At 43.9% G+C, this 16,741-nt stretch overlaps 4 protein-coding genes across 4 annotated transcripts; 3 read left to right on the forward strand and 1 right to left on the reverse strand.

Annotated features, from left to right (window-relative positions):
* The first annotated feature begins 1,116 nt into the window (after window positions 1–1,116).
* On the forward strand, window positions 1,117–6,545 carry plaub (plasminogen activator, urokinase b). The gene is made up of 11 exons (XM_041962766.1): window positions 1,117–1,235; window positions 1,316–1,457; window positions 1,545–1,649; window positions 1,722–1,875; window positions 2,567–2,664; window positions 2,745–2,786; window positions 2,869–3,067; window positions 3,157–3,308; window positions 3,388–3,528; window positions 3,946–4,094; window positions 4,180–6,545. The coding sequence occupies exons 1-11, from the start codon at window positions 1,173–1,175 to the stop codon at window positions 4,372–4,374; spliced, it is 1,440 nt and encodes a 479-aa protein (XP_041818700.1). The 5' UTR covers window positions 1,117–1,172; the 3' UTR covers window positions 4,375–6,545.
* A 3,218-nt stretch (window positions 6,546–9,763) lies between these two features.
* Window positions 9,764–11,605, forward strand: LOC121625122 (bryoporin-like). Its single transcript, XM_041963180.1, has 3 exons — window positions 9,764–9,955; window positions 10,262–10,376; window positions 11,046–11,605. The coding sequence occupies exons 2-3, from the start codon at window positions 10,273–10,275 to the stop codon at window positions 11,470–11,472; spliced, it is 531 nt and encodes a 176-aa protein (XP_041819114.1). The 5' UTR covers window positions 9,764–9,955; window positions 10,262–10,272; the 3' UTR covers window positions 11,473–11,605.
* Window positions 11,606–11,620: 15 nt separating this feature from the next.
* Window positions 11,621–16,476, reverse strand: LOC121625123 (endonuclease domain-containing 1 protein-like). The gene is made up of 2 exons (XM_041963181.1): window positions 16,138–16,476; window positions 11,621–14,819 (listed from the first exon to the last, which is right to left on the reverse strand). Exons 1-2 carry the CDS (start codon window positions 16,417–16,419, stop codon window positions 14,199–14,201), a joined length of 903 nt encoding a protein of 300 aa, XP_041819115.1. The 5' UTR covers window positions 16,420–16,476; the 3' UTR covers window positions 11,621–14,198.
* On the forward strand, window positions 12,019–13,195 carry LOC121625124 (DELTA-stichotoxin-Hcr4a-like). Its single transcript, XM_041963182.1, has 3 exons — window positions 12,019–12,155; window positions 12,322–12,439; window positions 12,612–13,195. The coding sequence occupies exons 2-3, from the start codon at window positions 12,336–12,338 to the stop codon at window positions 13,060–13,062; spliced, it is 555 nt and encodes a 184-aa protein (XP_041819116.1). The 5' UTR covers window positions 12,019–12,155; window positions 12,322–12,335; the 3' UTR covers window positions 13,063–13,195.
* Window positions 16,477–16,741: the final 265 nt, after the last annotated feature.

Consider the following 16,741-nt stretch of genomic DNA (forward strand, 5'->3'; position numbering starts at 1 on the left):
TTAGGGTCCTGCTGGGTTTAGGGTGACCTAAAAACCCAAACCCTGACCCCTGGAGTCACAGCTAGCTACCACACTAAAGTTCTTACATGTACAGACTTATAAAACTTTCCACTTTCTATCAAAGAAACAGATGATTTCTAAGCTGTTAATCTTTTGTCCGGATGATTTACGTGGGAGAGTTTCGAGCTGAGTCAACATGCTTCATGCTTTCATGAAGCAGTGAGTCAGTAATGCTGTCTATGGGCAAATGAATGAGACTTTTACTTCTGGAATCAAAGTATTAACTCCATTACATCAGCACTGACACACTGACACAGTTAAGGAACAAGCTCAGGAGCATGTCATGGACACACACACAGATTCATGCGATACATATTCAAATTAATCCAGAAACAAACAAGCAAAGAATAAAAAGCTGAAACGATCAAATGTCAAATTCAGATTTGTTTTAATTCAGTTGCATCATTTTGTCTAAAATTAGTCAAAGTGTCTCACTGCGCGTTTCCTCTCAATCACTTAATAATGTATTCAATTTTATTTTAAAATTGAATGATTTTTGTTTTGTTTTTTGCCAAAAGTCCAAAGTCTAAATTTAGTATCTGTCTATAAAAAAATAGGTCAGTAGGTTACAGAGACCCAGTGACTTCACGTCAGAGACACACTCATGGAGCGCTGGAGGGGTTTCTTCTTCATGTGGTCATTATTGGTACATTAAGATCCGTTTCCCAACTGATGTTGCAGAGGTGTCACAGGGCGTGGAAACCAACATGCTGCAGGTTTGTGATGTCCAGACGGTCGAAAACACGTTTATAATTTCATGATTCATCCAGATTCATTTTAATCCAGAATCTGATTCGCAGGTTCACCATATAAACAGCTGCATGTCCAATCTGACACCAGCCTCCAACATGCCAAAGCTGCTGTTGTTCTTCCTGGGAATTCCTGATGTGGATTAACGACTCTTACTCATCCACTCCCCCCGCAAACAGCGATTTCTTCACACCAAATGGAGTGGGCCAGCCCATCGCGGGGCTCCCCTCAGCCAATCAGGACGCTCCCTCCTCTCTGCGCGCAGCAGGAAAAACAGGATGAACCCTGAGGAGGATCCCATTCAGCTCTCTGCAGGCACGCTCCCGCCGGGTGGATTTCGATCTGTGCAGAGAGGCAACGTGATGGAGACGACAGGCTTTGCTGTTCTGATTTGCGCGCTGGCAGCTCTGTCAGCAGCTGAGGCAGTAAGGACGTTTCTATCTTACCTCCACTGACATGATGCATTTGTGTTCAGGAGACTTAATCAGACTTTTTGTACTTTCAGGACTTATTAACAGAGAGAAGACAGAATAAACTTTCCGTATTGGCTGCCTCTGCCTCTGCTTCGGCCTCCTCCACCTTCTTCTCCTCCTCCTCGTCCTCTTTGTCTTCGTCTTCATCGTTCTCGTCCTCCTTTGAGAGTTCAGGTGAGAAACTCTATGTTTGTCAGCGCTCTCTGGTGCTGCACGTTAACATCAGGCTGCTCTGAGCATCCAGTGCGTCCTCTGTTGCAGGCTGGCTCTGTCTGAACGGGGGCACCTCGGTTCCAGCCCTGACTTCTGGTGAACACATGTTTTGTTTGTGTGCTGACGGCTTTGAGGGGAATAACTGCGAAACGGGTAAGAAGCTCATCCACACGTCGATCAGCGTTTATCATTTCCACATGTTTAATCAAACCATCCCTCCTTTAGTGCAAAGTGGTCACTGCTACAGGGGGGTGGGCCTGTACTACAGAGGCACGGCGTCTAAATCAGAGAGTGGACGAACATGTGAGGAGTGGGACCCGGACAGCAGGAGGCGGTACTTGTCTTCAGATGTTAATTCAGGGAGGCACAACTACTGCAGGTAAGCTGCCATTCCTCCAAATACAACACAAACAGCCTGTAAATACTGTTTCTGACAGGTGATCTCAGGTGATCACAGGAGTTCTGCCGTTCGTTCCCGCTGTTGCTTTGCACAAACGTGTCTTCCAAATGAATGTGATCAGATTCAGCTTTGCTGTCTGCTAGCACCAGAGCAACAAACACCTCTGAAGATGGTGGAAACAGCAGCAAAAGGGCAGAGAGACACCAGGAGGGGTCAGGAGACGCTGAGCTCACTTTGTTCATGCACCGACGTCGTCTTGTACCAAAGCTGCTTCCCAGCTTTGACTGGAAGGTGTTTACAACCATACCAGATAAACTGTGCAGGGATTTCAGCCCTCAGCCCTGCAGCTCACCAAAGACAGCGTGGATGTTTGAACAGCCAGAAACACTTTTAAAAGCTCAGAAAATGAAGCTTCATATCCTGCAATGTGACACAATTTTGGAAATTGTTTGATGTTTCGTCATGGAGGCTGATTTAGAAACAACGTTTTCAGGGCCTTTAAAGCTGAAATCCATCTCTTACAGCCTCTTACTGATTGTTTCATTTCAGATCCAATGTGCTGGAGCCAACCGAAAGTCACATGTGATAATAATTACCGCCTACAGCACTTTTGATTGTGTAACTCCGTGTTGTGTAATGACAAAATGGATTAAATGTGTTTTTCCCACAGAAACCTTCACTACAGACGGCGTCCGTGGTGTTATGTTTGGAAAAACCAGCAGCTGGTGTGGGAGTACTGTGGCGTTCCACGTTGTGCTTCTGGGTCGCGTAAGTGCATTCTCTCGTTAGTCTTTCTGAAACAGAGTGCTTCATGTCTCATCAGCGTTGAAAACTCTCCAATCTTGTAGTTCCGGCCCCGCCTTCGCCTGCACCCACTGATCTGGAGCCAGGTAGCTTCACCGCCTCACTGAACTCATCGTATCCCGTTTTCATGCTTCTTTCAACTGATCTGAACTCCGTTTCATCCCCCAGCTGCAGGGTCCGCATGCGGCCAGCGCACCAGTGGAAAGCTGATGAAGATCGTGGGTGGAGCAGTTGCCACCGTGGAATCCCACCCGTGGGTCGCTGCCATATTCTGGCGCAGCAAATCCAAGGAGATGGTTTTCCGTTGCGGGGGGAGTCTGATCTCAGCCTGCTGGGTCCTCACAGCCGCCCACTGCTTCCCTGACGGGTAGGGAGTGAGGTCACTTACTGTAACCACAGCAGGTGCTGAGGAACAGCCAGTTGATTGGACTTGTCTCGTGAATTTGTGTTTCGCAGCTCCCACGCCAAAACTCGCCGCTTCTCCGTCGTCCTGGGGAAAAATGCCCTGAATGAGAGCGACCCCACTGTGGAGCAAACGTTCAGGGTGGAGGAGATCTTCGTCCATGAGGGGTTTGACAACAGCGAGGGGAACTTCAACAACGACATCGGTAGGAACACGTCTCCAGATGCTTCGGCACGGATGAGGTGATGAAATGAAAGCAGTGATCCCTGATAATTGTCTTGCAGCTCTGGTGAGGCTGAAGGCCACTCGGGGGAAGTGCGCAGTGGAGAGCAGCTCGGTAAAGACCGTCTGCCTGCCGCCTCCTCGGCAGAGACTCGAGCCTGGCGTCACCTGTGAGATCGCTGGATATGGAAAAGAGAAACACGGTGAGGAGGATCCTCTGAACGCTGCTGTCCTGTCCGACTGTATGTCGACACCTAAACATGTGGCAGCTGAACATGAACAAGGGGTCAAGTTCAAACCCAGCAGCAGCCATGTTTCACTCATCATCACTCATTCATCTCATGTGCCAAATAAATCCACCATCAACGATCCACTTAATGACCCCTCGGAGCTTTCAGCTGCATCTCATGGTCTTCTTCAGCTCCACTGGCCGAAGAAAGATCATGGATCACATCTGACATCCTCATGTGAAGACCATGAGATACAACTGAAAGCTCCTGGAGGACTTAAGTGCAGCACTTAAATAAATTAGTCTGCTCCTCCTCTAATTACGTGTATTTTGCAGACCATAATACTTTGCACGGTGTTTGTGTGGTTTTAACAGCTTTTAATCTCCGCAGGTTTGTGGTATAAGTCTCAGTACCTCCGAGAGGCTCAGGTGAACCTTCTCGCCGACGATGTGTGTCGACACGAGGATTATTATGGAAACATGATCACTGACAACATGTTTTGCGCCGGGCGTCTTGACTGGAGCCAGGATGCCTGCGAGGTATTCACAGCAAGCCCAAACTCGATCAGGCCTCCGCAGATCAGCTCGGATTCCCCTTCAATGCTGCTTGTTTTCCTTCCAACAGGGAGACTCGGGAGGGCCGCTGGCGTGCGAGGTCGGCGGCACGCTCTTCCTGTTCGGGGTCATCAGCTGGGGCGACGGCTGTGCGAAGGAGTTTCAACCCGGCGTTTACACCAGAGTGACCAACTACAACCGATGGATCGAAGAGAAGACGAGGCTGTCGTCCATCGCTGCTGGCTCCATGTTCCCTCAGAAGTGACTGTCAGGCTGACGAACTGTTCCTGCTGCTCTTTGCTCTTTTTCTCTGTGGCCTTAGAGGATAAAGCTGGCAATATTTTATATGTTTTTATTTATCTAATTTATCAAATCCCACAAAATGACCAAAACCAGTGACGAATTCAAGTATTATTTGTGCATCCAAAGCCTGATATATCTAATTCCTAAGACTTAGACAGTCATGCAAGCAGCTCTGTGAGGCTCTGCTAGCTAAATGCTAATGTCAGCATGCTAAAATGCTCACAGTGACAATGCTAAGATGCTAATGTTTGGCAGGTATTCACCTTTGACACTGGCTTATTTGTTCATAAGTGCTAAACACAAAGGATGATGGGAAATTTTTAGCCCGTTTTTGCTATAATTTTACAGTGACTTATAATTACAGTGATTTCTACAATGACCATGTAGGAAATTCCAGTCCATCCTGTGGTTGTTGAGATATTTCAATCTGGACCAAAGTGGTGAACAGACCTCTCGAGTCACATGCTAGCGTGGCTAAAAACACATCAGTGAGCCACAATGTTGCTGTAGCCGACATGTTCCTTCATTAACATGAACACACACACTGTAGTTTATTCTGACTCAGTCACACACACACCGTCCTGCTGCCACAAACATTCACTACAGCACCAACTGTGGATCCATCCGCCGCTGAAAATAGTCCCCAACAAATGCTCTATTTCCTCCTGTTTAAGCAATGTTTGATAAAACTACAATAACCAGCTGTTTAGGAAATTATTGAGACTTTTTTCAGATGTTTTTAAGGAGTTCAGTATGAACCAATGGGTGGTTTGTGACTTGGTAAAGAAATATCACCACTGTTGGAAAGATCACTACAAAGTGTTCCTGAGTCCATGTAGTAACATCCTTTATCCAATCACGTGTTCTCAAAGTGGTGAACCTTTCATTCACAACCATGATACTGTCACCTGTTACCAGTGAACCTTATTTTTGAGTCACATCAAGTCAAGCATACACAATACATTATTTTCACAATAGAGAAATGGAAACTAGTAGCCGCCTCGAACGGGAGGATGAATACATTCAAACTACCTGACTGCATGTTTGAAAGTGGTCAGCAATCATTTTATAATTTACAGCTAAAACCTTCATTTACACTCTTATTTGTTTTCTACACTGAAATTTCATGTGATGCACACAGTGTTTCCTCTGCTGGATCAGGCTGTTTCTCTGCTCATGAGTACTGATGTATTATTCTAAGACACAGGATTTATTTTTGTATATTTTTCGCATTATTTTTGTAGATTTTCTTCACAGAGCTTTATGTAGATGTTTTTAAGAAAATAAACAATTGTTCTGCCTTTCTTGAGACCACTTATTAGAAGAGCAGCCGACCAGTTTAGTGCTGAGCTTCCATCAGGTTGAGCTAATGAGACCCAAACTGTCACATATCGTAGTTTGTCGTAAATATCCCTCAAACCTTTGATTGGCTTTACGTCTGTTACGAACTACTGAATGGTTGCAGTGATTTTTTAATGTTAATATTGCATAATTTTGCACATCTTTTATATTTTGTAGACTTTACATAAGTTGTTTTACACCAAAGGCCGCATTAAAGACTTGAAATAAATCCAAAACTGACGCATTGTTGATGACGCATTTTCACACCTGTAAATATAAATCAAAGTGAGATTTTTTGAAGCAGGGATTTTATTGCCTTTAATTATCTCTCTCTAACAGCATGTAATGGCTCCTGTTTGCCTATAAGCCTCCATGATGCTATTTTATAGCCTCAACTGTTGCTTTTATGATGTTGTAAAAGAAAAAAAACAACAACAGTGACAGACTGTTTTAATTAAATGTTGTTTTAATTAGAAGAATAATAAAAAAGAAGCTCTGGTTAATAAACAGGAAACACTTTCTTTAAACTTATTGAACAGAAACTCTTTTGTTCGTCTCTGTGAGGATTTCTGTGAGACAGATTTAAAGCTCGGCCCAGTTTTTGGGTCTATTATGAACGTCCTTAAAGTGCATCAGTGACCGGTGCTGTGTTCAGAATCTGTATGTTTCCTGTTGTAGTGTTGTAGTAATTCGGCTGCATTTGCTCAAGTATTATACTAAAGTGCAAATTTGAGGTACTTGTACTTCACTTGAACATTTGCATTTTGTTACTTCTGCTCCACCACATCTCAGAGGTAAATATTGTACTTTTTGCTCCTCTACATTTGTCTGACAGCTTTAGTTACTAGTCACTCTTTGGATTCCTTCCTGTCCAATGAAAAGCTTGTATCTCCAGATGTGTTGAATGTTTGTGATAAACTGAAGGATGAAGTTTTCGTTTTTATGTCTTGAGAAAATTCTCGTCCTCATTCAGCTAAATAAACTGTTTAAAAAGCCTCTCGGATCAGCTGGAAAATGCATCGTCACAAAGCTGAAAACAGGCTGTTTTTCAGAGATACGAGGTTCTCACAGGACAGCCGCGCTACAAACATATGATGATCTTACAGAATATGATGCATCGCTGTAGATTAAACCAGCCAACAGGATATAAAGTAGTTCACATGAGCTCAACCTGAAACATCTCCAGCAGTAAAATGCAGCATTAATGCAGCAGGAATATTAATCCACAAACATCAGAGATGATAGAAAAACACTTTACTGCTACATGAGGACTTTTAATGTAAGTACTTTGAGTGCATTCTGCTGATAATACTTACTTACTACTGTACTTTCAATTGTTAAAGTTTTGCTGCTCTTCCCTTATTTAATCAGCGCGATGGAGACGACAAACTTACTGTTTTAACTTCTTTATTCAAACACCTGTGTGTCACCTGTGCTGTCACCTGTGCTGTCACCTGTGCTGTTACCTTTGCTGTTACCTGTGCTGTTAATTCTTAGCACTGCAGCACCATCTTGTGGTGAAATCAGTTATCGGTGAAAAGACAATGAAGCACTTTCTGATCAGTGTCAGTGATTGGAAAAGTACTCAGATTTTTTTTTTACTTCAGTAAAACTATGAATACTGTAGTCTTAAAAATACTCTGCTACAAGTAAAAGTCTTGATTCAAAAGTATCATGAACATAATATAAGTGCTCATTTCCTTTTACTCATTTCACAATGTTATATTATTAAAGAATACTGTATTATTCTAATCACTAATGAACACATGTCAGAGTATTGCATTGTTGCAGTTTGTCACTGTGGAGCCAATTTTAGACATTTTTTTTATACTAAAGGACGACTATTTTGTATCCAAGTAATAATAATAATAATTCTTTTCAGTCTGGGTGAATCTGCTGATTATTTTCTCCATGAATTGATTGATCGTTTGGTTTGGAGACATTGTGAAAATAGTGAGAAATGTGGTGACAATGAGGCCAAAGGGATGCTTTGTTGTACAGAGAGGAAGCAAACAGCAAAGCTTGGTGATGTTGGTGTTTCCATTGTGTCAAACTGGGACTGAACTCATGTAATGAGCTGAACTGTGACTTTGGTGAAGCTCTTTAGGCTGAATGTCATGTTATTTGACATCCCAGTGAAGAAATCCTGCACATGCTGCATGTTCATATGCTCGAGCTGGCACTTGTTAACATCTGAGTGAGACTGAGTCCTTTGAGCGACTCAAAGGAAACTTATTTCAAATACTCAGAGCAGTGTGTGTGAGCTCTGTGGCACCTTTTTTAGTGCAGAAATATGTAATATTTCTACATACTTCAAACCAAACGACACATGAATGTTGCAGCGTTGACTCTGTGTTGTTCAGCCAGTCGGACGTGTTGCGATCGGTGGCCTGCCCTGGTGTGTTGGTTTGTTTCCTCTCTCTGTGTCTTATCTGTCTGTGTGAGTGTGCTCTGCAGGTGGCAGGTAGCAGATCCGCCCCGCCTACTCACTCCACCTGCTCATCTCCTGACCTCACCTGGTCAAACCTCCAGTCAAGACTCACCTGAGTCCAGGAGCGTTTAAGCACCAGCTCTCCTGCTTCCCAGTGCCAGTGTCTATTTTCTCCCGTCTCCATGTCTGAGTGCTGCATTCCCCGGCTGGGGATTAATAAAGTCTTATCTTATCTTATCTTATCTTATCTTATCTCATCTTATCTTATTTGGGTGCTAAAATTTAAAGACACGACAGGACGACTGTAAACCTGCGAGTGAACATTCCTGTTCTGTGTGGACGTTGTGATTGTATCGTCAGCATCTTAAACCCTTTGGCCACCAGGACACGACATGGTTTATCGACTTGTGGTTGCCTCTTATGAGGGCATTTTGTGCCTCTAGTGGTGTGGTGGTGGTTTTTCTGTCACTTTGTAGACATTGGTCATCATTTTGTTTGTCTTTGTGGCTGTTTTGCATCTCTTTGTAGTCATTTATGGTCATTTTTCATCTCTTTGTGGTCATTTTCTGTCTCTTTGTGGTCATTTTTGCCTCTTTGTGGCTGTTTTGCCTCTCTTTGTGGCCTTTTTCTGCTTCTTTGTGGTTGTTTTATGTCTCTTTGTGGTCATTTTTTGCTTCTTTGTGGTCATTTTTGCTTCTTTGTGGTCATTTTTATGTCTCTTTATGTTCATTTTTTTGTCTTGCCTCTTTGTGGCTGTTTTGTGTCTTTTTGTGGTCATTTTTTGCTTCTTTGTGGTTGTTTTGCACCTCCTTGTGGTCATTTTTTGTCGCTTTGTGGTCATTTTTGCCTCTTTGTGGTCATTTGTTGCTTCTTTGTGGCTGTTTTGCTTCTTTGTGGTCATTTTTGCTTCGTTGTGGTCATTTTTCGTCTCTTTATGTTCATTTTTTGTCTTGCCTCTTTGTGGTCATTTTTGTCTCTTTGTGGTCATTTTTGCTTCGTTGTGGTCATTTTTCGTCTTTATGTTCATTTTTTGCCTCTTTATGGCTGTTTTGTGTCTCTTTGTGGTCATTTTCCACTTCTTTGCGTCCCACTGACTCCTTGAGGCCCAAGCCTGTACCTGTTGGCCTGTTCAGTAATCCATCAGTGCGTCTGTGACTGTCTGAATCTTTACTGTTCCCTTAGAGGGATTAGTGACAAACGTTTCCCACCGCCTACATGCGGTGCACGCTGGAACAGGTTCCACACGCAGAAAACATGTAAAGACAATGAAAAGTTACAGCAAGTTGCGCTCAGTCATCAGCGTTGGGCACATAATCAGATGCACCCAAACACAACACTGGTGACAGTGATGGTCTATTTTTGGAGTGGGAAGACTGGCAGCGTATCTGATAAATAAAATGAGGATGTTAAGTTATTACCAACTGGCACAATGTCTACTGTCAGACAAACGGGTTCAGGTTTGGGCTGCACCCTGTCATTCAATGTATTGATGGGTGTGGCTGCTGTTTTTTCCTCTTGAAATATTACCTCACATTCAGGTATTTCAACTGTCAGCCACTGAGCCACTTGACTGCAGCTTTGGACTGAGCAGTTGAAACTAGAATGCATCAGTGACATTGGAGCAGACCTGAGATCAGGGCACAGACCCACCTACTGGAAGCTCAGACTGTGTGAGGCGTGACCGTGGGTGTGACTTCGTGCTCGTCTCCAAACCAAACTCAGGCTTATTTTCAGAGGACTCTCTGCCACCGTGTGTTTGTGACAAAGTGAAGTAAGTACATTTACTCTGAGATAATTGTGCTGTTTTCACCAAAAGCTAGAGCTGTTTGGAAACCAAATGTCTGGTGACGTTTGGTGTCCTGGATGCATCGTGCTTCATCCTCGTGTCGTAGTTTGTACATAGAATGATTGTTTGCATGCTTCTTCACAGGACATGTCAGTAAATTACACACTGGAGCAATGTGTGAGCACCTCTACCTGATGAACAGTCTCTGAGTAAACTGTAAAATCAGTTTTGATGTTGATAATCATTCAGTTCCAGTTTTTCACAGCTCGTTTTTGTGTCTCTGTCCTCCAGCGGCCGTCAACATGCCTGAGACTGCAGAATCCCACGCTGTCAGCCTCACCACCAACCGCAACTGTGTCATAGAGATCACCAATGTCAGCGCTTATTACTGTCTCATCAACCCAAAGTAAGAACAACTGTCAGACAGCGAGCCCTTCCTCTTCTGTATGAACCAATAAAGAAAATGAGCAAGACATCTGCAATGCACTTGAATCCATTTCTCAAGTGTGTGCATGTATCTGCCAGTAGTGGAAAGTAATCAAGTGCATTCACTAAGTGCTGCACTCAAGTACAATTTTGAGGTATTTGTACTTCACTTGGTTGATTCCATTTGTTCTACTTCAAACTGAGATGAAGATTGGATTAAGATTTGATGTAGAAATCATGAGATCAGCTTGTAGAAGATTAAACTTGTGTCATGCTGAGGTCCCTGAACGTCTCACCTGGGCTCGCTGAAATAACCGTTTCAGTCCCAAAGAGGTAAAATGATCCGGTTCTTCATGAAAGTTGAGAACCGCTGGACTAAACTAGCTAACTGTACATGACGTAGTCGAAAGTAGCTCCACCTGCAGCAGCTCCAACCGTGAAATGCTGCTCTAACATTGATGCTGCAGTGTTAACAATCTCATATTGTCAGTCAGAGGGAACTCAGTAGTTTTTATTTTTAAGCACATTTAGCTTAGCTTTAGATATTTTTTTTCTTGAATGCAGGGCTTTTACTTGGAATGGAATATTCTCACCTTGTTAGTTCTTCTTCCATCACTCATGGCTGCATCCACCCTCTTCTGCCCTCCAGGGTGTACATGAATAGTGGCTTCGCCTTCAGCCCCCCACAGCCGACCCTGCGCACCAACAAGACCGAGGTGTGCTCTTTCACCAAGGACGACAACACGGCGTCAGGAGCTGTGGGCGTCATGACCTACGAGCTGCTGGACATGCGCGACCGTCACCGCAACGAGCTGATGGCCGTCATGTTCTCTGTGCCGTTCGACTACAACTTCTACAAGAACTGGCTGGCGGTGGGCATCTTCGAGCACACGAGGGCCTGCGATGAGAAGCTGTACGACCTCATGTACAACGGAAAGGATTTAACCAACTTTAACCGCCACGAGGCCAACGGCTCAGGGATAGTGTACAAGGGAAGGGCGGTGGAAGTGAGGGCCTGCATGTCTGATGAGGGCAGGGCTATTATCAAACTGGAGGTGTATGACAGGATGACATGAGTCTCTTTGCAACGCTGTGAGGTGAAACGTGGAATAAATGTTAAGAGCAGATGTTGCTGAAAACATGTGTGCACATTGTCTGTCATCACATCATGTACGGGTGCTTTCCATGAATAAAAAACAACAGAAAGGATCCTGAATGATTCTTGTGTCGTCTTTCCTTTAATTTGAATCATCACACATGATCACAAACGTTTGCATGCAGAAACAACAGGTGACAAAATGACAAGTGAAAGATTTGAATCTCTTCAGCGGATATAACAGGAATCAGTTAGAGTGAGCTCAGTTTTTGGGAGGTACCGACTGTTTGTCCTCACAGTCAGACAGTAAAAACTTCTTGGACCCGGACTCAGAAGGTGTGGTGCATTCACAGACAGTGTGGTGCAAGACGTGGTCATGAAATCTGAACCAACCGGCTCCTGGTTTGACAAAATAACAGCGTTACAGAGACAGAAAACAGCACGGTGCTGTTGTAACCGATGGCTCCACCCGGGACACAAACCTCAGGTGTTGATGGGACAAAAAGTTTGAGACTGTGAGCAACAGGGCGTAGCTGTGGGTGGAGACGGTTATGGGCGGGATTTAGGTGTCACACATTGCCCAACAAGAAACATCTAAGGAGTGAACCCGCTGTTTCAGAGCTGGTATTACCTGAGCGAGCAGCACACCTGTGATCCGGACAGGTAAGCTGGTTTACCGACAGATATTGAGTGATTTGTGGTGTACAGTAGAAGGATTTAGCACGTCCATGTTTTTTGTATAGGCGCTTTAACAGCTGTATGTATACATGAAGCTGCTCCAATGCACAGAAACACAGATCTGCAGTTTACCTGTCGTGCTCTGTCGCAGCCTTCAGCAGCAGGATGAGTGAATCAGCAGAGGCTGTGGCAGCTAACCTCAAAAGCCGGAGAAATGTCACCATCGAGATCACCAACGTCACCAACAACTTCTGCCTGATTGACCCCAAGTGAGTGCGAGACTGGAAAGACAAACTTGTTTAGCAGAGTGCACGTTCGTTTGAGGTTAAAATACAACCGCAGCTTGAGTGACAATCTGCCAGTTTCTCACAGTAAGTGCACTCATTCATTATCTAGTTGCCCTCTTCTACTACTTTTCTTTGTTTTTTTGATTTTCAAAAGGGTTTACCTGAACAGCGGCAACTGCCACAGCCCACCCCAGCCCACCGTGCGACCACTGAAGACTGAGGTGTGCAACTTCAGCAAGACCAGCGCCAAAGCCTCGGGTGCAGTGGGCGTCCTGACCTACGATGTGTTTGAGAGGAACAGCAAAGGCGCGAAGGAGTCCATCGCTATAATGTTCTCTGTGCCGTACGACTACAACCTGTACCAGAACTGGGTGGCCGTGGGAATCTACGACAAGGGCAAAGAGTGCGACGAGAGTCTGTACAAAGAGATGTATTACAACAAGGAGCAGCGGGGCTTTGTGCGGGCGGAGGCTCACGGCAGCTGCCTCATGTATGAAGGCGAGCAGCTGGACATCCTGTGCACCATGTCCCCTATGGGCAGGGCCATTATGAAGGTGGAGCTGTGGGACAAGCTCTTCACTCCAATCACACAGCAGGCTTTCTAAGGCTCATGATGATTTTTTGTCCCAGTAATCAAGTTTGACACACCAGTGTGTAGTGTTAGCATATGTTTAGCCCTTATACCTGTGCTTTTGTTACCATCTGTTCATGCAATAAAGAGTCTGATATGCGTAAACACATGTTGTAGTGATCATTAAGATAAAAAAAGTCTTGGCAAAGTTTCAGAACTGTCAAACTTGTGGAGCAAGTTTGTCCAAATGAGTCATCTCAGTAATTTATCAGCCTGTGTTAGTTGTTGATTTAAAACACAAATATAATTTCTACTTATTACACATCTTCAGAAAGTCTTATGAAAATGCAGGTGATGCAAAATACATTGAAATTTGGTTTCTGTTTTAAACGTGAAATGAAAAATCATTGACATTATTTAGTAAATTATAAGATAAAACACAAGTTGATTTCCAAGATAATGAGGTCTGGTGTTTCTTTGAAATGCCACAGAAGATGAAACTTCATGGAAAAGTCCCTGCAGCTGCACTGAGAGTGAGCAGAGGAGCACTGAAACAGCTTTTCACCATCTACAAGTATTGCACACGGTCGCCACCTAGTGGTTCAAAGTACTTGGTGCATGTATGGCTGCAAACCTGCAGCGTGAGCACTAGAGTCTACATGTACTCTGACAAGGAGAATGCCATTATGCATACTATATAGTAGAGATGGATTGATAGAATAAATGACTTCAGCTGGTTATCTTAGCTTAGCATAAAGACTGGAAAAAAGAGGAAACAGCTAGCCTGGCTCCATCCAAAATCACCTCTGAAGCTCACTGATGAATGCATTTTATCTTGTTTCTTTAATTTGTATAAAATGCAGTGCGAGACAAACACAAAAAGGCTTTATGGAAGGTTATGTTCTAATAATTACATAAATTGGCTTTGACTGAGAAGATGGGCAGATTTTAGTTTTTTACCCTTCTGACAGAGCCAGGCTAACTGTTTCCCCCCATATCCAGTCTTTATGCTAAGCTAAGCTAATCACCCTGAAAGTGGTATCAGTCTTCTCACACCCTGTATGTTTAGTCTGAACCAAATTAAAGGAGCATGAGCACTTCAAAGACCTGATGATTGTCAGAATGTAGTCTGTGTGTGTTTGTGTCTGCATGTGTTTGCATGTGTGCAGATCAGTCTGATCCAGAGCACTGCTCATAAAAAACGCTGACAACAGTCTGGAACCTGTCCCTCAGGTACATCTCCAGTGTGTCCAGAGGCATCTGTCTCACATCATACCCCCTGAACTGCTTCTTTGCTGTCTCGCTAACTGGCACAATCTCCTCGGTGCTGTTGCGGTCGTTGCGGCCGATGGCGGCATATGTGGGGAACTCATCCTTCAGCTCGTCTGGAAGACTGCTGTTGTAGTTTGGGCAGCAGTAGGCGGACCACATGTACTCAGGCACAGCCACGCGATGATTCTTGAGCCAGCGCTCGTCCTTTAGGTAAGGGATGATGCCAGTCACTATGTAAGCCTCTCCGAGACAGTAGGCCTGCAGGGTTTTGTTGACAGTCTGCTCCAGAGCTTCCCAGGGCCCGTCGTTGGAGCCCACCTTCTGAGGAACTACGTTCGTGAGGGTGAAGGTGGCAGCGCGATCCTCGTGGCTCTGGTGGTGAAGGCTGGGGTTCAAGTGGCCCCGAGAATATGTGGAATTAATGTAGTCTGGCTCCACCGCCTGGCTGTCCACCACGTTCTGGTCCAGAGGGCCCGGTTGGAAGGGGACCATGTTGCCATCAGCCTCTGGGTAGGCTAGCTGTTTATCAGCAGGTAGAAGGAAAACGCGATGTAGTTTTAAAGATGACTACATGTCATATACAGACCTGTATAATTCAGAGGAGGAATTAATGAATCTGCTTTTACACTATATGGCCAAAATTATGTGGACACCCCACAGCCGTGCTAGCAGCGCTCTGTACTTGTACTCTTGTTCTACAGCGGTGCTTTGAGAAAAATGCTAAAATCAGCATGCTAACATGCCCACAGTGACAATGTTAACATGCTAATGTTCAGCAGGTGTAATGTTAACCCCTTCACGCCTGAATTTATTTAGAATTATATTAAAAAATGAATTCTTTGTGTTTTTGCTTTCAAATTGATCCTAAATTAAGAGGAGTTAATTTCTCTGTAGCACATACAATAGATATAAATTTAGGTATGATGCAAATTAGCAACAACAGGCGTTAATGCTTAAATGCAATAAAAAATACTTTTTTTTCAAAATTTCTAAATGTGCATTGCGACAATCGGCGTTAAGGGGTTAACCATGTTCACTATCTTCATTTAGCATATTAGCATGCTAACATTTGCTAATTAGCACTGAATATCAAGTACAGCTGAGGCTGATAGGCTCATTAGTTTTACACCCCCTGAAGACCATGAATTCTAATCTTTGTATTCTACATTTACATGCAAATTGCACATGGTGGATTTTTTAAATCTGATTCTGGTACTTTTTACACTCAATGTCGACTGTTTTTATGGAAAAAATAAATGAATTCATTAAATTCTAATAAGACAAAGCAATTTAGTGTTTCTCCAGGAGAATTAAACTGCTGGATGAAGTGGAACACCAACCTTACAGATATTAATCGGAACAAATGGAGATGGATATTTTTAATAATTCCATATGAATGTATTATTTGGCTGTCCGAGTACTTTTGGCCATTTAGTGTACCAGATGACTTTTCATGGCTATCAAAACCAAAAATAAGAATAACAGTTTTCTTTGCCCTTGAAGAGCTGACGGACCATGAACACATAAATGAGGCAGTTCCCCATTAGTGGGGCTCATTTCCTCATTTTCTTTATATTTCCTGAACACATATTACATAATGCAACAGATGCTAAACTGGAACATCAGCAGGTGCAAAGATTCACATATTGTGTCATCACAGGTCAAAGTGAAACAAGCTGTAAAACTTTCATAAATAACAGTCATCAATTTAACTCAAAGCCTGTAAACCTACGTCTGTCAGCTTAAATACACGATAATAATATTATAAGACAGCTAAATACTCCACCTTTCAGCTTATTTTATTTAAATACATGTTTCTATATTTGAATATCCTCACCTGTGGCTCAAACTTCCAGGTTGAGTGGGGTCTCTTTCCTGTTGGTGCAGAGTACAAATAGGCTGAGAACCACGGAGCGCGGCGTGGTCGACTGTACAGCGTGGCAAAGCGGTACTGGTTGTGATAACGCTGGCAGATCGGGGTCCCGGCCAGACCTTTAGGAGGCCACGACTTGTAGAAGACCCGCACGCACGGAGCGAAATCGCCAACATCGGCTGCACCGAGGCACCAGCGTCCAGCGAAGGCCAGGACGGCCACAGACAGAGCGCAGTGACACGACATTACGACCACTGAAGGCTGGTGGTGCTCGCTGCTGTTTAAAGCCTCCACACAGACTTTCAGTGGGACGTTAGCGAAGCATGAATTCATTGACAGCTGTTCCCTTTTCATTAACACATGACCTCTGAGTGAAAGCAGAAGCTGTTTCAACATAAGTTTCGTGTATCTGTTTTGGTACACTTCAGCAAATTTCACTATCAAGCGAAACTCAGACTTTCTTTTAGAAACGGAAATTTGAATTTTGATGAAACTAGAAGGTCACTCAAAGACGCAGACCTCCACCGAGGCCAATAGTCCTTCTTCTATGACAAATATGCAAGCGAAC

This window comes from Chelmon rostratus, chromosome 21 (genome assembly GCF_017976325.1).
Source record: "Chelmon rostratus isolate fCheRos1 chromosome 21, fCheRos1.pri, whole genome shotgun sequence".
Taxonomy (NCBI): Eukaryota; Metazoa; Chordata; class Actinopteri; order Chaetodontiformes; family Chaetodontidae; genus Chelmon; species Chelmon rostratus.